Source organism: Pelophylax lessonae (assembly GCF_965119305.1).
Source record: "Pelophylax lessonae genome assembly, chromosome: 9".
Classification (NCBI taxonomy): Eukaryota; Metazoa; Chordata; class Amphibia; order Anura; family Ranidae; genus Pelophylax; species Pelophylax lessonae.
In genome coordinates this window covers 269,856,726-269,881,247 of record NC_138776.1, presented here as the reverse complement: position 1 = coordinate 269,881,247, position 24,522 = coordinate 269,856,726, and the positions used below count along the sequence as shown (strand labels likewise).

Below are 24,522 nucleotides of genomic sequence, written 5' to 3'. Positions count from 1 at the left end.
TCAGGAGTATGTAATGTACAGCATAGAGTATATATAGTGCAGGGGTCAGGAGTATGTAATGTACAGCATAGAGTATATAGTGCAGAGGTCAGGACTCATGATATTTGTGTTCAGTAATCAGTTGCAGAGGTCCCACACCACTGCCTTCCATCTCCTGGGACTGCACTCAGTGACTTGGGTGTGAGACTATACAGACATATCCCTCCACCCGGCACAGCCAGCAAATAACAGAGCAAGTAACCCCGGGAGAATTCTTCTGTCAGAGATCTTGCTAGAACCGGACAAGGGGCAGAAGAACCAAGGTACATACCCCAGGTGTCTAGGTCAAGCAACGTCTTTGGTAATTATCAAAAATTTTTGCCAGCTGAACCCAAGAATCTCCATAAATCCAGTCTAGAGACATAAATTGTGTCTGCAGCACAGAGAAGGAAGATTATCCGAGAGAAATACAGGAATACAGGACGGGGAACACAGCTCAGGAAAGTGACCAGGGGATTACAGGCTGATATCACCCAGTCCCTGCCCTACTCTGGACCAATCAGTGAACAGTATGGGTGGAGGAATGTATTTAGTGTTAATGACCCACCTGTGCTGATCTCTGTAGGAGTGTCCTCCTCTATAAATGTCCCCGTTATTCCATCCTCCTCCATAGACTGCTGATCATCCCTCACATACGTCTCTTCTTCTTCTTCTGCTTTAACCTCAAATTCTATATCGATTGGATCTCCACTCTAAACAAAGAAAATGAGAGAGAGAATATCATCTGTAGGATATAAGCTTTAATATTGTGATATTATATATAAATAAAAAAAATACATCCTCTCCAGAAGTCCATGTTCTAGATGCTCCAATCCACCAACCTTGTAACATTGAGGGATGGTGTGATCTTCCTGTGTGGAATCCCAGGAATACAGAGGACGGGGACATCTCTCTGGTGGGTTCCTGGTATAAGGTGGTTCCATCATATTCTTGTGTCCTTCTGTAAACTCCTCCATCACTCCATACTCCTCATCCTCCTCTTTATATTCTTCTTTAACATCAATATTATCACCCTGAATATATAATAAAATATTCATTGTAACAAACATGCTTGTATATAAATTATAACTCCAATAATTGTTCCTCATCTACCTGATGATGGTGAGAGATGGTGTGACCTTCCTGTGTGGAATCCCGGGAATACAGAGGACGGGGACATCTCTCTGGTGGGTTTCTGAAGCTGGATGACTCTTTCATGGTGCCCTGGTACAGATATTTGCGTTCCTTTAGAAACTCTGACTCCTTCATCATCCCATCCTCATCATCCTCCTCTTTTATTTCTTCTTTAACCTCAACTTTAGAATCTCTCAGGTTTCCACTCTGAATATATAATAAAAATGACATCAATGGTAACAATGCAGATAATGTACAGATCCTAATGATACTATCAGTGATTGTTCCTCATCTACCTGATGATGGTGAGGGATGGTGTGACCTTCCTGTGTGGAATCCCGGGAATACAGAGGACGGGGACATCTCTCTGGTGGGTTCCCATTACTGGATTCATCTGTAGGAAACACACACACTGACTGAATACATTGTTTCTATGTGTTTATCAGATGATGGGGGGTCTAGGTGGATCCTCCGTACTGCTCTCTCCTTTACAATAAAGTCTCCTCTTACCCGGTGATGTGAGGGGCGGCTGATTCTCCATCATGACGTCCTTCCCAGCACCGCTCACCTCTCCTGTCAGCAACTCGATGATCTCTCTGGTGACTTCTCAAATCTTCTTTTTATTTCTCTATTCTATCAGGGAGGGAGGTGGAGGCAATGTGATGGTCATATGATCTCCAGACTTCACAGGAGGAAAACTCTAGATTTGAACACAAATAGTAAAATCAAATGACATTCCCAGAATCCTCCTCACCTCTCTGGTCAGGTCTCTTTTTATTTAAACCCCACTTCATGCTGAGGTTTCTGATATTCCATACAATGCAGGTCCAACAACCCTACTCTGAAAGTAAGGAGGCCTGGGGTTCAGCCCACATCCTAAGAGCATCAGACATAAAGAGTTGGATAGCGGGATATTGGAGAGAGGAGCTGTGAGGTCATAGGATTCTCTGACTCTGATTGGAGAGACATTGGGAGGAGGAGCTGTGAGGCCAGTGTGGTGTCATAGGATTATCTGACTCTGATTGGAGAGACATTGGGAGGAGGAGATGTGAGGTCAGTGTGGTGTCATAGGATATTCTGACTCTGATTGGAGGGACATTGGGAGGAGGAGCTGTGGGGGCACTGTGTGAGGTTTCTGCACACAAAGAATCATATTCTCCCAGGTGCGTCCCACCTCTTCTAAAATTAAAGATGAACTTTTTCTGTGGGCTTTGTCAGGACTCATCATATTCCTGTGATCTCCGTGTACTCCGGAGACTTTACTGATCACATTTTAGGATGAATATCTGAGACTGGGATCATTATGGAAAAAAAAAAAAAAAACAATTCCGGATATTTACTACAAATGAAATTTTTTCCTCTTTCTTATTTGAATCCTAAAAAATAAAGACATACATATTCCAATCCTCCTTAAATACACCCCCCCCCACCACTAATAAAAGTAGTTTAATCTGTTTGTCAGGAGTGGGTTGTTGTCAGGGCTGGGTTTCTGCTATTAATAGCAGCTCTCTACTCAGTGCACAGAGGCTGCTCAGCTGTCGGATAATTACCAGCCATTCATTGTTTCCACAGTGACTCACCTGGTTACCATTACCTGCCTCATTAGTCCAGCCTACAGCCAGCCCCTTTTTGCTATTTAAACTGCCTTGCTCATTTCCTCCGTGTCTTTCCTGGTCAACATCTCTAGCGTGTCTCTGCTGTGTTCCTGTTATGACTTGCCCTGGCTGACGTCTCTTCTGATTCTGATTTTTGGTTTCTGACAACGCTGATTTCTGATCCCAGCTTGTCTGATTACCCGCTCTGTCTTCCAAACCCTGGCTTCTGTTTTTGACTACGTTCCTGTTCTGTTATTTTTGCTATTACATTAAAGGTGTGATTTTTAACTACATTTTCTTTCTCTGCCTGGTTTATGGTTGCTGACAGTTGTGCTCTTGCTCATCATTCCAGCATCCTGGTTTTGGCTGTGATGTATTCTTTCTTTCTTTCAGCCTATCTGCAAAGTGAGTGATGTGGTCAGTCTCTGGGTGGAGACCAAATCTGATTGAAGCCAGCCAAGCCTGCAGTCCCATGCTTGTGATATTGCGTTTGTAACACGTGCTCCAAGCTCTCTGTTTGTCTGCCCTGCTGTTTGGATTCCCTTGTTGAAGGCCTTAATTTAGATCTCGACTACTCTCTGAACTCTGCCTGCCTTTTGACTACGGATTTGACCCTGACTATTCTGAACCTTGCCTGCCTTGTTAACTGGACTGTCGTTGAAATCTAATGCTCTCCATGCGGGTAAAGCATATACAGCCATTTATTGAAATAAAGGTACTCACAAGCAGCTTCTTGGAGACATGCTCATAATACAATAAGACCGCAGAACAGAGAGGATGCAGCGAGCAGCAGGAAAGGCTCCGCCCCCTATACACGCTACAGCTTTGCCGATAGATGCGGACTTCAACAGTAGAGCTCTACGGCTGTATATGCTTTACCCACACGGAGAGCATTAGATTTCTTTCTGCTTATGTGGTGATCTCTTTGTGCCCTGTGTGAGAGCGGCACCATCGCAGTTACCTGGTCCCACTGCATCTGTTAGTGAAACCTCCACACCATCCAGTGACACCTGCCTGTGACCCCTGAGGGGTAAAAGCTTTGTTTGGCTCAGGTCTCTGGGTCAAAGGTGAGAGGCTTAGATCTCTGGTGGCGGTGGAGTGGAGCACAGTATTTTGTACTAATCACGTTATTGGGTGATCACAGTTCTGGATACCAGAATGCACCTATGATTTATGGACACTGAGATTGCACTTTTTATTGTATACACAGATTGATTTCCATTATATGTTACACTTTGTTTCTGGCGCAGCACCTTTTAAGTTTGATCAAATTGTATTGTGTAAGTGAATAACACTATTTTGTGTTCGCTGCCGGATCTTCTTATTTTATACACTGTTTTGGGTTTGTACACTGGTTGATTATATCCCTGCTCTGAGATTAATTTATTTATTTTTTGGTTATAACTGCGCTGATAGTTTTTCTGCACAACATTCATCACAGCATTGTGTTTAAGTCCTGGGGGCAACTGAGTATCGGTAGGCCTGCTTGCCTTATGGGAAAGGAGGCTGCTATAGGCGAAGAACACAGAAGCCAGCTATAGTGTCTGACCACCTGCGTTAGGGGTAAGCGTAACACTGTTAGTATAGATGTAGTAATTCTACAATAGATTGATGAGGTGAGAAGGTCATTGGTGGAAAAGGAGACATCACCAAAATGAAGGAAATGTATCAGCCCTGTAAGTGGGGGAATGCTATGACCCTGAAGGGGTACATCTACGTTTCCACACTATATATGGCTGGGGAACACACGTCTTTCTATAGGTGGGTTCTTTATTTAAGTGGGCGCACTTCGGCTTTGCACTTCAGCGATTGCACAAAGCGAGAATACACAGCAAACTACTTTGAAAAATGCCAAACAGACTGCAGGTGACCTTGTTTCCTAATTCAGCTCTCCTTCCTCTCTGTAACATGCACTTTCTACCAATCCTTCTGATAGTTGTGTCCTCACTCCTTAATCTCCCTTTCTTCACCCCTCTTCTCCACCCCACAGCCTGTATATATCACCCTCACTTCTGTCCTCTCCCTATTCCTGCACTCACCCAACTCCTGCTAATTCTAAACCCACGTGCTAATAAAACCTCCAGAACCCTGAGGCATGTACCTTCATATAAATGGCAATACCATATTACCTGCCTCACCCTTCTGCTTCTCCCAACCTCTGGAGATTAAACCACAAACCCTGGGCCTCCATCGCTGAACTGTATCCAAAACTCCCATCACCCCATGCCCTCTGGCAAGAGCAGCAACCCACACAATTTAGTTTCTAACCCTCTTCTTCCCAAAACCAGCCTCCCCTTCTCTTGCGCCCTTTGGAATGCCTGCTCTGTCTGTAATAAACTAGCTTCTGTCCAGGACCTCTTTATCACTAACTACTTGCTGTTACTGAAACCTGGCTTCATGAATCCAACACTGCTGCTCCTGCTTCCCTCTCCCATGATGGCCTTCTCTGGACTCTCTTCCTCACACCCGGTAGATGGAAGGGAGGTGGCGTGGGAATCCTTCTAGCTCCACATAGCATCTTTCAGGGACTTCACCCACCTGCCTCTCTGTCACTCTCCTCATTTGAGGCACATTGTATTTATCGATTTTCCCCAGTTTATTTTAGAAGTGCTGTGATCTATCTGCCTCCTGGACTTGTATCAACCTTTCTTGATGACTGGCTACCCTACTTTCTCTCTTCTGAAATTCCCAAAATCATTCGCGGTGACTTCAACATCACTGTTAAAACTAACACTCCTACTACTTCTAAACTTTTCAGTCTAACCTCCTCTTTTGACCTGAAGCAATAGATTAATGCTTCCACTTTGATGGCAACACCCTTGACTATGTATTCTCCTACCTATGCACTCTGTGCTACCTCTCCAACAATCCTTTTCTCTCTCTGATCACCACAATATTAGTTTCATAATCTCCCAGACTTTCACCTCCTCTCCCTCCAACCAGTTACCCATAGAAACCTTCCCCACCTAACCCTTCTCTTCCCTGCTACTGACCACCTCTATGACAAAATCTCACCCATGTCCTGCCCCAATCTAACCACTTCTGTCTACAATAGATCTCGGTCCTCCACCCTGGATGAGCTTGACCCCCTCAGTACACACAGATTTATGTCCCGACCCCTACAACCGTGGCAAACAGATGACACCAGAAGTCTCAAAAAACATCTCTTGAGCGCCTGTGGTGTAAGAATAAGTCTTCTAAAGACTTCAACCAATATAAATCTGCCCTCCAAAAATACAAATCCTGTCTCCTCACTGCCAAGCAGACCCATTTTATCACTCTCATTAACAATTCGTCTTCCCATGCCCATCAACCCTTCTCTACCCTTAATGCTACTTCGTCCTCGACTGCCTTCATCCACTAACTGATCCACTGTCCAGGAGATCGCCAATCACTACAAAAATAAGATTGATACAATTCATGATGAGATCTCCGCTGTACAGATATCACTCCATATTCACCGGCACAATCAACTCTTTCCTTTTTCAACCCTGCTACTATACACGAGGTTGCTAAACTTTTTTCAGCACCCACCTAACCACCTGCTCCCTGGACCCTTGCAAATATTGCGGTCACCCTCTGACTCTATCCTACACTCTCTATCCAACATCTTCAATCACTCCCTCTCTTCTGGCATCACTTCCATACTTAAAAAACCTTAATTGGACCCCACCAATTTTAACAACCTACACCCTATCTCCTTGCTCCCCTTTTCCTCCAAACTTCCTGAATGTCTAGTCTACAACCAACTGAGCGCCTATTTCACTGACAATAATCTTCTTGATCCCTTTTAATCAGGATTTCATCCTCAACACTCCACAGAAACCGCTCTCCTTAAACTCCAAAAATATCTGCTAATGGCCAAATCCAATGGACATTATTCTGTACTCCTACTTCTGGACCTCTCTGCTGCCTTTGACACAGTAGACCACCCCCTCCTTCTTAAAAAACTCCAATCCTTTGGTCTCAGTGACTGTACTCTTCACTAGTTCTCATCCTACCTATCCCACCACACCTTCAGAGTCACAACTTTACTTCCTCCTCTCCTCTTCCTTTCTCCATCGGGGTCCCACAAGGTTCTGTTCTTGGATCACTCCTGTTCTCCATCTAAACCTCTTGCCTGGGTGAGCTCATAGCCTCCATGCCTTCCAATACCATTTCTACACTGATGACACCCAAATATTTGTCTCTACCCCTCAGCTCACTCCATCAGTCTCCTCACATATAACTAATTTACTAACAGACATATAAACATGGATGTCACATCACTTTCTCAAACTCAATCTATCAAAAACCGAGCTCAAAATATTTCCTTCCCCACGTGCTGCTTCCCCTGACTTCTGTGTCAAAATCAACTTCTCAACTATCCACTCGTCCCCGCATTTCAGGGTGCTAGGTGTAATTCTGGACTCTGAACTATCCTTTCGGCCCCACATCCAAACCTTGCCTCCTCAACATCTCCAAAATACCCCCCTTCCTAACCAATAACACCATAAAGCTCCTAGTTCCCTCCCTGGTCATCTCTTGCCTCAACTATTTAAACTTCCTCCTCATTAGATTACCTTTATATGGGTTACCACCCCCCACCCTTTTAGTCCATCATGAATGCTGCAGCCAGGGTTATCCACCTTACCAACCACTCAACATCTGCTACCCCTCTCTGCCAATCCCTCCACTGGTTTCCATTCAGTGTCCTCCACGCCCCTCTGCCAAACACTCAACTGGCTTCCATTCAGTGTCCTCCACCTCTCTCTGCCAAACCCTCCACTGGCTTCCTTTCAAAGTCCCCCACCCCTCTCTGCCAATCCCTCCACTGGCTTCCTTTCAGTGTCCTCCACCCCTCTCTGCCAATCCCTCCACTGGATTCCATTCAGTGTCCTCCACCCCCTCACTGTCAAACCCTCCACTGGCTTCCATTCAGTGTCCTCCACCCCCTCACTGTCAAACCCTCCACTGGCTTCCTTTCAGTGTCCTCCACCCCTCTCTGCCAATCAGGGCCGGACTGGGTATGAAAACCAGCCCTGGAAAAAATTACATACCAGCCCCGGAAAAAATTACATACCAGCCCCATAGCATTGCGTCGTCATACCAGCACAACGTTGAGTTCTTGTTCATAAAAAGGTAAAATCATGCATTTTAAAGCACATTTAATGAGAGCATTATTTATAGATAAGACCGATATAAAAGCACACAAAGGACTTGTATATAAAGAGCACAAAAAAGTTGTAAACGTGGCGCAATCATCAAGATTAGACCCTTTATTGTTATGGTGATTAGACTACATTTAAAGGCGTGCCACCCTTTCAATGCACAGTGACCAGGGTGCCCCCCTTTCAATGCACAGTGACAAGGGTGCCCCCCTTTCAATGCACAGTGACCAGCGCGCCCCCCTTTCAGTGCACAGTGACCAGCGCTGCGTGCCCCCCTTTCAATGTAGAGTAACCAGCGTGCCCCCCTTACAATGCACAGTGACCAGCGTGTCCCCCTTTCAATGCACAGTGACCACAGCATTGCCCCCATTCATTGCAGAGTGCCCACAGCATTGCCCCCAATCATTGCAGAGTGCCACAGGCTTGCCCCCAATGATCATTGCAGAGCGCCACAGCATTGCCCCCATTCATTGCAGAGCGCCACAGCATTGCCCCCATTCATTGCAGAGCGCACAGCATTGCCCCCATTCATTGCAGAGCGCACAGCATTGCCCCCATTCATTGCAGAGCGCCACAGCATTGCCCCCATTCATTGCAGAGCGCACAGCATTGCCCCCATTCATTGCAGAGCGCCACAGCCTTGCCCCCATTCATTGCAGAGCGCCACAGCATTGCCCCCATTCATTGCAGAGCACCACAGCATTGCCCCCATTCATTTCAGAGCGCACAGAATTGCCCCCATTCATTTCAGAGCGCACAGCATTGCCCCCATTCATTGCAGAGCGCCACAGCATTGCCCCCATTCATTGCAGAGCGCACAGCATTGCCCCCATTCATTGCAGAGCGCCACAGCATTGCCCCCATTCATTGCAGAGCGCCACAGCCTTTCCCCATTCATTGCAGAGCACACAGCATTGCCCCCATTCATTGCAGAGCGCCACAGCATTGCCCCCATTCATTGCAGAGCGCCACAGCCTTTCCCCATTCATTGCAGAGCGCACAGCATTGCCCCATTCATTGCAGAGCGCCACAGCATTGCCCCCATTCATTGCAGAGCGCCACAGCATTGCCCCCATTCATTGCAGAGCGCCACAGCATTGCCCCCATTCATTGCAGAGCGCCACAGCCTTGCCCCCATTCATTGCAGAGCGCCACAGCCTTGCCCCCATTCATTGCAGAGCGACACAGCCTTGCCCCCATTCATTGCAGAGCGCCACAGCTTTGCCCCCATTCATTGCAGAGCGCCACAGCCTTGCCCCCATTCATTGCAGAGCGCCACAGCATTGCCCCCATTCATTGCAGAGCGCCACAGCCTTGCCCCCATTCATTGCAGAGCGCCACAGCCTTGCCCCCATTTATTGCAGAGCGCCACAGCCTTGCCCCCATTCATTGCAGAGCGCACAGCATTGCCCCCATTCATTGCAGAGCGCCACAGCATTGCCCCCATTCATTGCAGAGCGCCACAGCCTTGCCCCCATTCATTGCAGAGCGCCACAGCCTTGCCCCCATTCATTGCAGAGCGCCACAGCCTTTCCCCATTCATTGCAGAGCGCACAGCATTGCCCCATTCATTGCAGAGCGCCACAGCATTGCCCCCATTCATTGCAGAGCGCCACAGCATTGCCCCCATTCATTGCAGAGCGCCACAGCATTGCCCCCATTCATTGCAGAGCGCCACAGCCTTGCCCCCATTCATTGCAGAGCGCCACAGCCTTGCCCCCATTCATTGCAGAGCGCCACAGCATTGCCCCCATTCATTGCAGAGCGCCACAGCATTGCCCCCATTCATTGCAGAGCGCCACAGCCTTGCCCCCATTCATTGCAGAGCGCACAGCATTGCCCCCATTCATTGGCAGCACTTACCACCAGGCACGACGACTGGATGGGACACACACACAGCACACAGCACACACACTCGACAGTGCGCCAGCCAAACCGCCAAACCGGACTGGAGCTGACCTGACCTCTGACCTGCTGCGATCACGTGCGGCGTGTGTGCAGTGTGGGAGACTGGGAGGAGGGGGGAGGGATCGTCGGCGCCAGACTCAAGTTGAAAAGATGCACCAGCCTCCAGCCAGAGCCAGCACCGCCATCCACCGCGCAGGCGCAGCCGGCCAGTCACCCGGCCCCGCCGTGACGTCATGCCGCTCACAGCGGGAGCGCAGAGGGGGCCGGGGCAGTGCACGCAGCCTGGCTGCATAGCGTCAGCGGCCGCCGGCCAATCGGCAGAGAGCGCGAGCGGCCAATCAGCGGCGAGCGGCCCCATCAATGGAATCCTTAAAGCGGCACTGCGGGCGGCCGGCAAACTTAAAGCGGCGCTCTGCGGGCGGCCTATCAAAGCGGCCCCAGGGCCGGCGGCCCACCGGGATATATCCCGGTATCCCGATACGCCAGTCCGGCCCTGCTGCCAATCCCTCCACTGGTCTCCATTCAGTGTCCTCCACCCCTCCCTGCCAATCCCTCCACTGGCTTCCATTCAGTGTCCTCCACCCCTCCCTGCCAATCCCTCCACTGGTCTCCATTCAGTGTCCTCCACCCCTCCCTGCCAATCCCTCCACTGGCTTCCATTCAGTGTCCCCCAAAGCCATCCACAACTCAGCTCTCAGTTACATCACTAACCTAGTCTCACAATACCAAACAAAACATTCTGTTTGTTCCTCCCAAGACCTCCTGCTCTCTAGCTCCCTCGTTACCTCCTCCCATGCTTGACTCCAGGGATTCTCCTGAGCCTCTCCCATCTTCTGGAACTCCCTATCCCAATTTGTCTGCCTGTCTCCTACTCTGTCCACTTTTGGATCATCCCTGAAAATCCTTCTCTTCAGAGAAGTCTTTCCTGCCCCACCTAACTGGAGTTTTATTTTCTCCATCAGCTCATCCCCCACAGTAATTGCCTTTTGTATCCTTTGACCCTCCCTCTTAGATTGTAAGCTCTAATGAGCATTGTAACTGTAATGTCTGCCATCACGTTGTGCAAACTGTTGGCACAATACAGAGGCGTAACTACAGGGGTTGCAATTGCAACTGGGCCCCATGCTCCACCTGGACAGGAGGGGTGGTGGGGGCAGCATGTAGAGAAATCACTGTCCTCCTTTTTCCTCCTCTAGCTGCAGGAGGAAAATGGAGGAGGTTGGTTCCCCTGTATGCTGCCCCCGCAACTCCTCCTATCCAGTTCTTTTGTGTTCTGCTGTCTCTGTGCCCCTGTGCGCCCCCCCTCCACTGTGCTCCCTTCCCTCTCCTGCCAGCTGCTGCAGGGGATGTGTCACAATAGAGAACCAGGAAGGGGTCCTTTTCTGAATGGACAGAGTCATAGTCAGTGACATTGTAAAAAAATAAAATAAAATTATAAAAAATAATACATTTAAAGTATCAAAAAATAAAAACTACTGTGAACTTCAGGATCACAAAGGTCGCAATTGCGACCGGACCCTGGCATTCCACCACCATGGGAAGGGCTCCAAGATGGCAGGAAAGGGGCCCACTGCAGAACTTGTGAAAGGGTCCTGCTGCAAGACTGTAATAAAGGGCCCCGCAACAAGAGTAAAGGGCCCCAGGATCAGTCTGAAAAGCCCCAGGCTTGAAGAGAAGGGCCCCAGGGGGCCCTTCATGGTTTCTAGCACCAGGGCCCTGCGCCTCTGGCACAATATAAATTCTGTACAATAATAATATATTTGTGTATCATTATCTGCTGGAGATAAAAGAGGTCACAGTGACTATGGAGGAGGAGCATGAACATGACGGGGGGGGGGGGGGGGTTACTGGTGAAAATAAGATCTTATTACCTCCTCTGCTGCCACTCCCAGTGATGTCTCCTCGCTACTTCGTCCCGACTCACCTTTCACCTGGAACTTCCTATTTATACCTGACATCACTTCCTGTCTTCCATAGAGACTTCCTGTCTGGTTAGAAGTGAGATCACCACCTTGTGGAGCTCAGAAGAACTGCCACCTCAAAAAACGTCTCGTAGTGTGAACACGGCCTTGTGCTGTGTGTGTATGTACTGTATATCCTTATAGATGGATAATCTCCACTCCCACCAAGAGGGAGAGAAATATATTACTGCCTATTACAATAAGGTGACCAGATTTTTCAAATTAAATCTGGGGACATTTTTTTTTTATTGGCAAATGGTAAACTATTTTATAATCATATTTTCTTCTAATGATATATGTGGTGTATGTGGGATGTGTTTATGGAATGATTGTAAGATAAATACGTTATTTCTCACATTTCCTCCATGAGATAGAAAAAAAAAAAGATGCTTGTTAGAAATTTTCGGGATATGACTATCAAATGTTAAGAAGATTAGAGGAAAGACTTGGAGGGGGGGATGGGGTGGCAAAACTCAAATCCAACCCGGGCAGGAGTGATGGTGTCACCCTCTCTGCAAAAGGTAAGAAATACTGCAGATCTGCAATGGGCAAATAGTGGTGAGACCCCCCAATATATATATATGTATAATCATAATAATAAAATATGCACATCAATTGTACATTGTATTAGGATTATATATCGGGGGGTCTCACCACTATTTGCACATTGCAGCTCTGCGATATTTCTTCCCTTTTGCAGAGAGGGTGACATCATCACTCCTATATTCTAATACACGGGATGATTAGCATATCTGTTATTATTATTGTATGTGGGGGGTTTCACCATTATTTGCACATTGAAGCTCTACAATTTCTCTGAATATTTGTGCAGAGGGGGTGACACCATCACTGCTATGTTGCAATACATTGGTGGATTTGCACTGGATATTCATGTATAGGTGTCACCATTGCACTTATAAGTCCATTTGTAGAATATTATAGATGAAGTGTAGGGCAGTGCTGCATTTTTGGCTTTTTATTGTTGCACGTTAGATGAGGGAACCAGCTAACAAGATTCTCTTATTGCTTTTCAGATTTTTTTAGTTGCTTTGTAGATGTTTTACTGGATTTCTTATGTCCTCTTGAGTACTGGTAACCAGTGGCCCTGCATATTGGTGGTCAGTGTACCCCCTGTATGCTGGTGGTCAGTGTGCCCCCTGTATGCTGGCGGTCAGTGTGCCCCCTGTATGCTGACAGTCAGTGTGCCCCCTGCATGCTGGCGGTCAGTGTACCCCCTGCATGCTGGCAGTCAGAGTGCCCCCAGTATGCTGGCAGTCACAGTGCCCCCAGTATGCTGGAGGTAAGTGTACCCCCTGTATGCTGGCGGTCAGTGTACCCCCTGTATGCTGGCGGTCAGTGTGCCCCCTGTATGCTGGAGGTCAGTGTACCCCCTGTATGATGAAGGTCAGTGTACCCCCTGTATGCTGGAGGTCAGTGTTAACCCTGTACGCTGGAGGTCAGTGTTAACCCTGTACGCTGGAGGTGAGTGTTAACCCTGTATGCTGGAGGTCAGTGTGCCCCCTGTATGCTGGAGGTCAGTGTGCCCCCTGTATGCTGGAGGTCAGTGTGCCCCCTGTATGCTGGCTGTCAATGTTCCCCCTTTATGCTGGAGATTAGTGTACCCCCTGTATGCTGGAGGTCAGTGTGCCCCGTGTAAGCTGGAGGTCAGTGTGCCCCCTGTATGCTGGAGGTCAGTGTGCCCCCTGTATGCTGGCGGTCAGTGTGCCCCCTGTATGCTGGCGGTCAGTGTGCCCCCTGTATGCTGGCGGTCAGTGTGCCCCCTGTATGCTGGAGGTCAGTGTGCCCCCTGTATGCCTGCGGTCAGTGTACCCCTGTATGCTGGCAGTCAGTATGCCCCCTGTATGCTGGCAGTCAGTGTGCCACTAGGTTGTATGAACTGAATAACCTGGTGCTGCAAGGTGATGACCACTAAGACATTCTGCTGCTTTTCCCTTCTGTTCAATTTGCAGCACTCTTCTAGCATGAGCTTCTAGATTAAACATCATAGGGAAAAAGGCAACGCTAAAAATACTTGCATTGCAGTTACCTCTGCAGGAAGGGAGGTACAAAAACCTGCTTATAGACCATCCTCATCTTCCTTTTAGGAATTGTTTGAAGAGGGTTACATTGGACAGTTGAGTGGTCCTACAAGGGAAAAGCTTGACATGGTCAGAGTTGAGACTCCTTGCACAGGGAGAGTTGTAACCAAGAAAAATACAAATGTGCAGCGCTAATATTGATAATAATGTCCAACAACATATAGAGTCCAATCAAAAAATTCATGTAAAAAGAAATGGTGATGAAAAGAAATCCAACACGGAAAAAAGATGATGTAAAACTAGTTGTGCAGCAAATCCCAACACCAGTGAAGGCAAAAATAGATTGCGCTCACCAAATGGATGGGACCCAAATACCGTATAGTATAGGGGTCAAACAGGCTTGAAAGAGTAATGGAGTGTCCCAACAGGATTCACCGACCACGATGGACAGCGTGTAGATCCCTGGCGGATACGATCAGTCAAAGACTCCACGATGGATGGTATATCAGAAAAAAGGGGGGACATACATAGCGTAATATTGCTAAAAAAGGTTTATTTTAAAAATAGCTGATGAACTTACAAACATCCTTGAAAGAATGGCATATAAAGTGTCAAACAGCTGGGCTGACTAGGTCCTCTTAACATGTTTCGGCATACGTGCCTTTTTCAAAAGATGCAAACAGAAAACAGAGGTCGTGGGACTTTAAATGAGGCAGGTCACCAACTAAGATATACAAAAATAGAATCTGAACGTAGTCATTTATTATACATACAGTAATTGATAAAAATGTTGACATCAGTAACAAATATGATGCAGACATGTATACAAAAAAAGCTGACACAAAAAAATCCATATAGTAAGGAGATTGTTATAATAGTAATAAGATATATTCAGTAAAAAAGTACATGGCCGTCACTAAATGTTACATCTAAGTGAAGAGAGGAAATATCTATACCTACACGAACCTTATGATATATACCAACTTATCCTTATATATGTATGATGTACATGAGTGAAATTAGTAGGAGGCATTGATCTCCTGTGTACGAGCTGAGCTCAGTTTGGGGCCAGTTTCCTCATTTTATTGAGATCTGGTTTTAGATAAATCAATAAATGTTATTTTAGGATAAATCCATGTAGTTGTTATCTGTCTCATGCTGTACCCTTGAAGTCCACACATATGACAGTGGTTCCTTGTGAACATCTGTAGTTTCCCATTTCTCTGAACAGATAGGATGTTGGGACTCTCATAAAAAAAAAACGATGTGGTACTATGGTCCCGATACTCATTCACATGGGGGGGGGGGCAGGGTCAGCCCCTCCTCCTCCTCCTCTCAGTCAGCTGTTAGCAAAGTCTTAAAATTTCATTGGACCTGGAAAATATCTTGGGCGCATGCGCACCGGGGCTCGCAACAGCTGTCGCACCAGCTGGTGGTGACGTAGCGTCACCGGAAGTGACAAAGGTTCCGGAATTTTCACGGGTTCGATGAAATTTTAAAACACCGGCACGGCAAGAGGCGCCCCTAGGCAGCGTAGGTCTTTTACTGCTGACACTTTGCAAGTGTCCACCGCCCTTCCTTCGATAGCTCCGCCTGCGCATGACGCAGCGGTAGCATCACTTCTGTGCCGGTGGGACGTGAGTAGACGACCACGCCCCCAAAGCGTCACACGGCAACGTGCGTCAGCGGTGGGGGCTGGTTCGGCACACACCGCCCAGGGAGCCCTCAGCTGGCATCAATCATGGACCAATCATGCAAATGTCTGCACCTGCACAAACCTTATTTAACTCAGCTCCCGGCGGCGGTCACTTGCACAGTCCACCGCCAGGATCGGGGCAACCTACATCATTTTGATCCTCTATTACACACATTGCTCTCAGGTAAGAGACTTTGAGATCTCATCTGGCAGCCTTCAATTAATTTGCTCTGGAATACCTTGCACTCTGGGGGCTTCTATTCTAGAGGATTCCCCACTTTGCATACATTTTTGGATTTTTACATTGAAATGTTTTTTATTTATTTTTTCTTTGGTTTCCAAAAGCAATTGGACACTAATATGATCAGTATCTGATATATTATTATTGTTATATTTCCCGTATCTGGTTTTTCAGTTTCATTCAGGTACAGACCCATTTCTTACATATTAAATACTTAGACTGCAACAAACTTATTTATTGTCAATTCTTCATGAATTGACATAGATTTTTATAATTTTTTGAGGCAAAAAAACATATTGTAAGTTTGTTTCTTATACTTGTCTTACTGCAGCTTTGCATGATTTGGTCTGGTTTGAATTGCTAAGCCCTATTGGACTCCCGCTGTTCCGAGTGATTCGTGGGTACAATACCCATTAACTCCTTGTGTTTGGCTACAATCATCCATAAGGGTCTCCCCTCATGACCACGCAGCACCGGCTGGGCTCAACTCAATTTAACAAGCACTTTGTCATTTACTGTGCAAACCAACCACGTAAGTGAAATATGTTTTTTTCTCAGATGTTTTTCTATGATCATTCAAGTCACTGTGCATAAGTTTTGTGCCAGATTGTATGAATAGTTACATGTTATATACCATATACTGTTATATACATTTTTCAATACTTACAGAAAAGTTTCCAGAGTAACCCCTGATGAAGAGGTGATTGACCTCGAAACGCGTCGGGTATCCAATTTGGACTGGATGGTTGAGTTTCCACAATCTTGCACATGTCATATATGCTTGTTTATGCTTTTAATGCAACACATTTGTCTGCCTTTTTTTTGTATATTCTACTTGTCAATAAATTATAACTTTTTAAACACGACCTTTTTGGCATCTTCATTGTGCCTAAAAAGTCCCACCCCAGAGGAACCACAATTTTTTGTTTTCCATAAAGGGATGTGGCACATTTTCTAGAGGACCAGAATGGTAGCACACACAGATAGTGTTTGTGTCTGTGTTTTTTCTATGTGAGGCTATTGGGGTTGGCGTTATTTCGCTTTGTTTTTTGTTCTTTTCTTTCAGGTACTCAACCATGCCACATCTGGATATTGGGACACTCCTATGTGTTTTGGGGTGCCAGGCGAGCAGACATTCGTACCAATGGGAGATAACTAGGGCTCCCTAGACAAGAGGCCTGCGTCCGCTGGCTGGGGGTGCCGTGGATGATGTGGAGCAGGGTAGTGCCAGAAGTTTATAGGTTTGCGAGATTAGATATGCAGCCGGTGGTGCTAGTGCTTCACGTGGGAGGCAACGATTTGGCAGTCAGGTCCATGCAGGAACTCATACGGGACATCAAGCGTGATTTCCTTCGTCTCCGGGTTTCGTTCCCGCAGTTGATCATTGCATGGTCTAACATTGTTGCCCGCACTGCATGGCATTATGCCAGGTCTGTGAAGCGTGTCAACAGGGCCCGCATCAAAGTGAAAAAGGCGGTTGGAAAATTTGTTTGTCGCAATGGGGGGAGTGGTGGTGTGGCATCTGGAGTTGGAGATTGAGACCTTGAGGTACCTGCAGGGGGATGGTGTGCATCTTAATGCAGTTGGGACAGATTTGTGGGCTCTGGGGCTGCAGAACGGTATACAGCGGGCTTTAAGGGTGTGGAGGGGCACTCAAGGGTAAGGTTTCACCCTTGGTGTGCTATGGCTGTTTTTGTTGGTCTTTGCTGGCAGGTGCATGAACATTGAAGACAAGTTAATGGTTCGGGACCCATTGGTGGTAGGTGTCCCTCTGGTGCGTTCCAGTTGATGTTAGTTTAACTGGAAGGTAAAATGGGTGCACTGCGGGTAGTGTGTTGTCTCCAAGCTTGTGTTTTGCGGCTGGAGGCCTTATATGATTAGGGGGCCCACAGTGTATTATCGAAACATTTAATGGGGCCTAGAAGACAAACAAAAAGCTTAATGACCTTTTTATGTTTCTGTTTTAAGGAATGTTTTTTCCTTTATGTTAATTTAAGTATTGATTTGTTAATAAAGGGCCGCTATGGCTAATTTATTCCACTCACAGTGTCGTCTCAGTCATTGGGATAAGGTAAGGGGGTAAGGTGCTTGTGGGTGGGGATTTGGGCCTTTCAGCCAGGTATGGGAGAAGGACATCTATTCTACACTGGTCATGGACTGGGAGAGGGGACCACGCCATTTTTTTCTATTGCTGGGCAATGCCGGCATTCTTTTCTTTCCATTCATCTGTCAGTGTGGAAGCCCGCTGACAGCTGATGAGTCATGGTTGGTAAGCATGCGGGCGGCCGGCTTCCCGGCTTGCTGCTTAACAACCAGCTATTTCTTCACACAGAATTTACATCGGTTGATCGTTTTTTTTTTTTTTTTACTGATCCAAATTCGAATCGTTCTGAAAAGTTGGAATTCGTTTTAGAAAATGAATAAACAAAACAAATTTTAACAGATTTCAATGAAATTCATTACAATTTAATATGGAGATTTGGATACATCCGAATCTAGGAATAACCAAAAATGTGTCCGAATTTGTATTCGCACCGAAACAAATTTCACGTGTCTAACACTTAATGGCCCCCCGCTAACAGCTGGGCTCCCAGCCAACACAAATGGCCGCCGATGGCAGGGCCCACTCTCCAGGCATGGATCCTCTTCATATGTGTGCCATAACACCACCCCGTTGATAGCTGGGAACTCAATGACCACTCGGACATCCTGGAAGACTTCTGGATACCAAAAGGAAGCTCCTGACATCCCGCACAGCTGCCCAGCACCAGACCCGCCCACCAATACTTCCAATAGGTAGGAAAACTTCATACAAAAATGGTCCTATAAGTGAGGAGGACAAAAAAGGAACGCAGCCATTGGCTTATCCTGAACATTTATGGGGGTGGGGGTCTTATGGGGGGAGGAATGAGGGCGGGGCTACCAAAACATATGCTGCCATGGACGTCTGTCAGGAAAGCACATTATGGCCACTAGATGGAACTGACCATTATAGGAAATCCCAATTCGCCATGACTGGGGGAATGCGGGTCACATTTCATAAACGCATTTATAACAACCAGATCTGTAAGTGTTTGTGAAATCTTCCCCCACAAAATTTACTCAGCCAATGAAAGGTAAGGACTCCATTTCTATTTATCTCCTGCTGTCAATGGCCAACACGGGACAACACTTCATCCATGTCTTTGGTGATCTCTGATCTCCTTATGAAGTGTTTCTTACATGATGAAGATCAGCCATGGAGTATATCTGAGGTGTATATCAGGGTGTGCTTCTTCCCCACATGTCCACCAACATTCATATAGAAGACATTTCCCGCACTCAAGGCACTAATACACCTCCAGGGTTGTGTGGGACCCCTGATGTACAGGAAGACAGGACTTCAGTGAGGAACATTTCCCTCACTCAGGACAGGAATACGGCTTCTCCCCCGTGTGAGATCTCTGATGTCTGGAAAGATGGGACTTGTCTGCAAAACATTTCCCGCACTCAGGACAGGAATACGGCTTCTCCCCCGTGTGAGATCTCTGATGTCTGTAAAGAGTGGACTTCAGTAAAAAACATTTCCCGCACTCAGGACAGGAATACGGCTTCTCACCAGTGTGCAATCCCTGATGCTTGGAAAGAGTGGACTTCTCTGAAAAACATTTCCCACACTCAGGACAGGAATATGGCTTCTCACCAGTGTGCAATCTCTGATGTATGGAAAGCTTGGACTTCACTGAATAACATTTCCCACACTCAGAACAGGAATAAGACTTCTCGCCAGTGTGCGATCTTTGATGCACGGAAAGAGTGGACTTCTCTGAAAAACATTTTCCGCACTCAGGACAGGAATACGGCTTCTCACCAGTGTGCGATCTCCGATGTGTGGAAAGATTTGACTTCTGTGAAAAACATTTCCCGCACTCAGGACAGGAATACGGCTTCTCACCAGTGTGAAATCTCTGATGCTTGGAAAGAGTGGACTGCTCTGAAAAACATTTCCCACACTCAGGACAGGAATACGGCTTCTCACCAGTGTGCAATCTCTGATGTATGGAAAGAGTGGACTTCTGTGAAAAACATTTCCCGCACTCAGGACAGGAATAAGACTTCTCACCAGTGTGCGATCTCTGATGCACGGAAAGAGTGGACTTCTCTGAAAAACATTTCCCGCACTCAGGACAGGAATACGGCTTCTCACCAGTGTGCCATCTCTGATGTGTGGAAAGAGTGGACTTCTCTGAAAAACATTTCCCGCACTCAGGACAGGAATACAGCTTCTCACCAGTGTGCAATCTCTGATGCTTGGAAAGACTAGACTTCTGTGAAAAACATTTCCCGCACTCAGGACAGGAATACGGCTTCTCACCAGTGTGCACTCTCTGATGTGTGGAAAGATTGAACTTGTGTGAAAAACATTTTCCGCACTCAGGGCAGGAATACAGCTTCTTATCTGTGTGCATGCTCTGATGTCTGGAAAGATTGGACTTCACTGAAAAACATTTCCCACACTCAGGACAGGAATACGGCTTCTCACTGGTGTGAGACCTTTTATGCACATTAAGCTTGTATTTAAAACGGAAACACTTTCCGCACTCAGTACAGGAGAACCTCTTATCTGTTGTAAGGACGGCATCGTCCCTCACAGTCTGAGGTTCCTCAGGATAAGAGGAATACGATGGCCCGGCACTGTCCCTCACAGTCTGAGGTTCCTCAGGATAAGAGGAATACGATGGTCCGGCACTGTCCCTCACAGTCTGAGGTTCCTCAGGATAAGAGGAATACGATGGTCCATCTACACTGTGTGGTGCCGGATGGACATTTGAGGTAGCTGGGTTTTCTCCTGGACTATACTGTGTGATGTCCTCATCTTCTACTTTACAGTCTGGAGACAAAGTGAGACAATCCTCTGAGGTTTTCCTCATCTCCCGTCCATGTACTAAAATAGAAATACAAAGATTATTACTAGACATCAACAGATTGGTTCCCCAAAACCAGGACTCCGCCCACATCAGACAGATTTGTCTCTGAGGATCTTACAATTCCACCCTCAAGGTAACTAGTAAATGGGTCCTCTGATCTCCTACCAGTTCATTTCTTTCTTCATGGACCTTAGTCAGAAAGTGAGGAAACAACAAGAACTGTCTTTTATAGGAGTGACAGTGATGAGGGGATTATAGGACGAGTGTCCCCTCCCCCTCTATCACTCATTGCCATCTTCCCAACACAAGAAGTCCCGCACTTCCTTATTTAGTCCATGATTTAGTCATGAATAACAGCGGGGCTGAGCCCCACCAGAGGTCAGAGAGTGAGGATGGGGGGAGAACAACCAAGATGAAGACTGGACTGATTCTGAAGACCACCATCATTGGGTTACTGACTCCTCCCTCATTATCACTTTCTGTTTAAGGTTCCAAAGTTGGAGGATGTTATCACATTATTATCAACATGTAAATGTCTATCCTCCAATCAGATCATCAGATATAAAATGTCCAGCTGGTAGGAAATGGGTGTAACAAAAGAGAATTCATATTATGTGTATATATAGTAGTGCTGCAACGATGTGTCGACGTAATCGATTACGTCGACTACAGAAATACGTCAACGTGCGTGAAAGGCGTCGATGCGTCACACGCCACCTTCTCGTGCCGGCTGTTCTCCTCCTCCTCCTAGGAGTGCCCAAGACATGAAAAGACCGGGAAAAACTGAAAAGACTGAGGCATGAAAAGACTGGGAGATAAGGTAATCACTCAGCTATGTCGGGTTCAGTGTTTGCTGCAACCCCTGCTGTGAGAAGATTCACAAAAAAAAGAACACTCAATTAAGCAAAAAAAATTTAATAAAAATAATCGTTAGTTGCAGCCCTAATATATAGCAGTGGGCAGAGGGGAGAGAGCAGAAGTCAGGAGTATGTAATGTACAACATAGAGTATATAGTGCAGGGGTCAGGAGTATGTAATGTACAACATAGAATATATAGTGCAGGGGTCAGGAGTATGTAATGTACAACAGAGTATATAGTGCAGGGGTCAGGAGTATGTAATGTACAACATAGAGTATATAGTGCAGGGGTCAGGAGTATGTAATGTACAACATAGAGTATATAGTGCAGGGGTCAGGAGTATGTAATGTACAACATAGAGTATATAGTGCAGGGGTCAGGAGCATTATAAATAATGATATTATTGTTATCTTATATATTCAACATCGACACCATCCTAATTAATTTTTTAAATACCTTTTATTGTGTCTAATAAAGAAATATTGGTTCTATACATTTTATATTTTTATATCTTATAAAAGTTTTTAATATATGTTACTTATTAGTAATTTATGCATATAATAACTACAAGTTTTTAATAATTTTTATGAATATGTAATAAAATATTGGTTTTATGTAATATATGCATAATATATAATGATTTTAGTAATCAGATACGGAATAGATTATTAGCATTGTAAACAGGAAGTGATGCCCGGACCGAACAATTGTTATAGTTGATTAGACCGAAATTTATATATGCCTATTACAGTGCGGATGGTAGTGCCAATATACCAATTCCAGCAGTTAATTTGAATAGGTTTGAGCAACATATTAAATTCTAAATAATACAATCCGGATATGACGATTGATGGGCTACGATATAAAAAGCGTCCGCAAACAGGAAGTGATGTCTTTGAAAACGCTGTGATTGACGGCGAAACGCGTTGACGTACTTCCGGTTGCGGACAAGACAGAACGCCACTTCCGGTCAGGAACTTCCTGCTCGTGGAACGCACGCCGAGAGCTGCGAACACGAGTTTCCTATTGTACATGCCTAACGATCTTTTATGCTTGTAAGTATTTGACTATATGGCGGAATAAAATAGTCTATACATACTTCACCATGTACGGCCTTTTCTTTATCTAATGGTGGAAGCGGAAGCGGACCCATATACATATCGAAGGTCATATTGGAGAAAGTTCCCTAAAGATCCTGGCATTAAGCGCTACTGTGCAATATCCTACAAGGCTTCTTTATATTGGCAATTTGGTGAGTGGGGAACCGAGAGGGGCACCTTATCACTTTGAAGCACCTTATATTTTGGCACTCCAGCACCTTATTTTGGATCACAACTAAGGACTTTTTATATGCACTTGGCAATTATTATTGTTTATATGGACTTATTTGATAATTTACAGCACCTGAGCACTTTATTTTTGATCACCTATAGAGTATAAATTTGAGTGTGATAAATTGTATGTTCATTAATTAATTTTCACTTGAACCACAACACTGATGCTAGCGCTGCATACATTTGTTTTTTAATAGAGTATATAGTGCAGGGGTCAGGAGTATGTAATGTACAACATAGAGTATATAGTGCAGGGGTCAGGAGTATGTAATGTACAACATAGAGTATATAGTGCAGGGTTCAGGAGTCATAATATTTGTGTTCAGTAATCAGTTGCAGAGGTTCCACACCGCTGCCTCCCATCTCCTAAGACTGCACTCAGTGACTTGGGTGTGAGACTATACAGACATATCCCTCCACCCGGCACAGCCAGCAAATAACAGAGCAAGTAACCCCGGGAGAATTCTTCTGTCAGAGAACTTGCTAGACCCGAGCATGGGGCAGAAGAACCAAGGTACATACCCCAGGTGTCTAGGTCAAGCAACGTCTATGGTAAAAAAACAACATTTTACTGCCAGCTGAACCCCAGAATCTCCATAAATCCAGTCTAGAGACATAAATTGTGTCTGCAGCACAGAGAAGGAAGATTATCCAAGAGAAATACAGGAATACAGGATGGGGAACACAGCTCAGGAAAGTGACCAGGGGATTACAGGCTGATATCATCCAGTCCCCGCCCTACTCTGGACCAATCAGTGAGCAATATGGGTGGAGGAATGTATTTAGTGTTAATGACCCACCTGTGCTGTTCTCTGTAGGAGTGTCCTCCTCTATAAATGTCCCCGTTATTCCATCCTCCTCCATAGACTGCTGATCATCCCTCACATACGTCTCTTCTTCTTCTGCTTTAACCTCAAATTCTATATCGATTGGATCTCCACTCTAAACCAAGAAAATGAGAGAGAGAATATCATCTGGAAGATATAAGCTTTAATATTGTTAAATTATATATATTAAAAACACATCCTCTCCAGAAGTCCATGTTCTAGATGCTCCAATCCACCAACCTTGTAACATCGAGGGATGGTGTGACCTTCCTGTGTGGAATCCCGGGAATACAGAGGACGGGGACATCTCTCTGGTGGGTTTCTGTAGCTGGATAACTCCTCCATGGTGTCCTGGTACAGATCTTTGTGTTCCTTTAGAAACTCTGACTCCTCCATCCCCCCATCCTCATCATCCTCCTCTTTTATCTCTTCTTTAACCTCAACTTTAGAATCTCTCAGGTTTCCACTCTGAATATATAATAAAAATGACATCAATGGTAACAATGCAGATAATGTACAGATCCTAATGATACTATCAGTGATTGTTCCTCATCTACCTGATGATGGTGGGGGATGGTGTGACCTTCCTGTGTGGAATCCCGGGAATACAGAGGACGGGGACATCTCTCTGGTGGGTTCCCATTACTGGATCCATCTGTAGGAAACACACACACTGACTGAATACATTGTTTCTATGTGTTTATCAGATGACGGGGGATCTAGGTGGAGCCTCCGTACTGCTCTCTCCTTTACAATAAAGTCTCCTCTTACCCGGTGATGTGAGGGGCGGCTGATTCTCCTTCATGACGTCCTTCCCAGCACCGCTCACCTCTCTTGTCAGTAACTCGATGA

At 45.9% G+C, this 24,522-nt stretch overlaps 2 protein-coding genes across 2 annotated transcripts; both read right to left on the bottom strand.

Moving 5' to 3' along the window:
* Positions 1-366: 366 nt before the first annotated feature.
* Positions 367-24,475, bottom strand: LOC309564037 (uncharacterized protein; the record flags this gene model as incomplete). The annotated part of the gene is made up of 4 exons (XM_082268662.1): positions 367-731; positions 1,132-1,359; positions 1,449-1,546; positions 24,442-24,475. The coding sequence occupies 4 exons, from the start codon at positions 24,473-24,475 to the stop codon at positions 525-527; spliced, it is 567 nt and encodes a 188-aa protein (XP_082124788.1). The 3' UTR covers positions 367-524.
* LOC309564038 (uncharacterized protein) lies at positions 17,620-22,680 on the bottom strand (the record flags this gene model as incomplete). The annotated part of the gene is made up of 3 exons (XM_082268663.1): positions 17,620-17,660; positions 19,425-19,920; positions 22,609-22,680. The coding sequence occupies 3 exons, from the start codon at positions 22,678-22,680 to the stop codon at positions 17,620-17,622; spliced, it is 609 nt and encodes a 202-aa protein (XP_082124789.1).
* Positions 24,476-24,522: the final 47 nt, after the last annotated feature.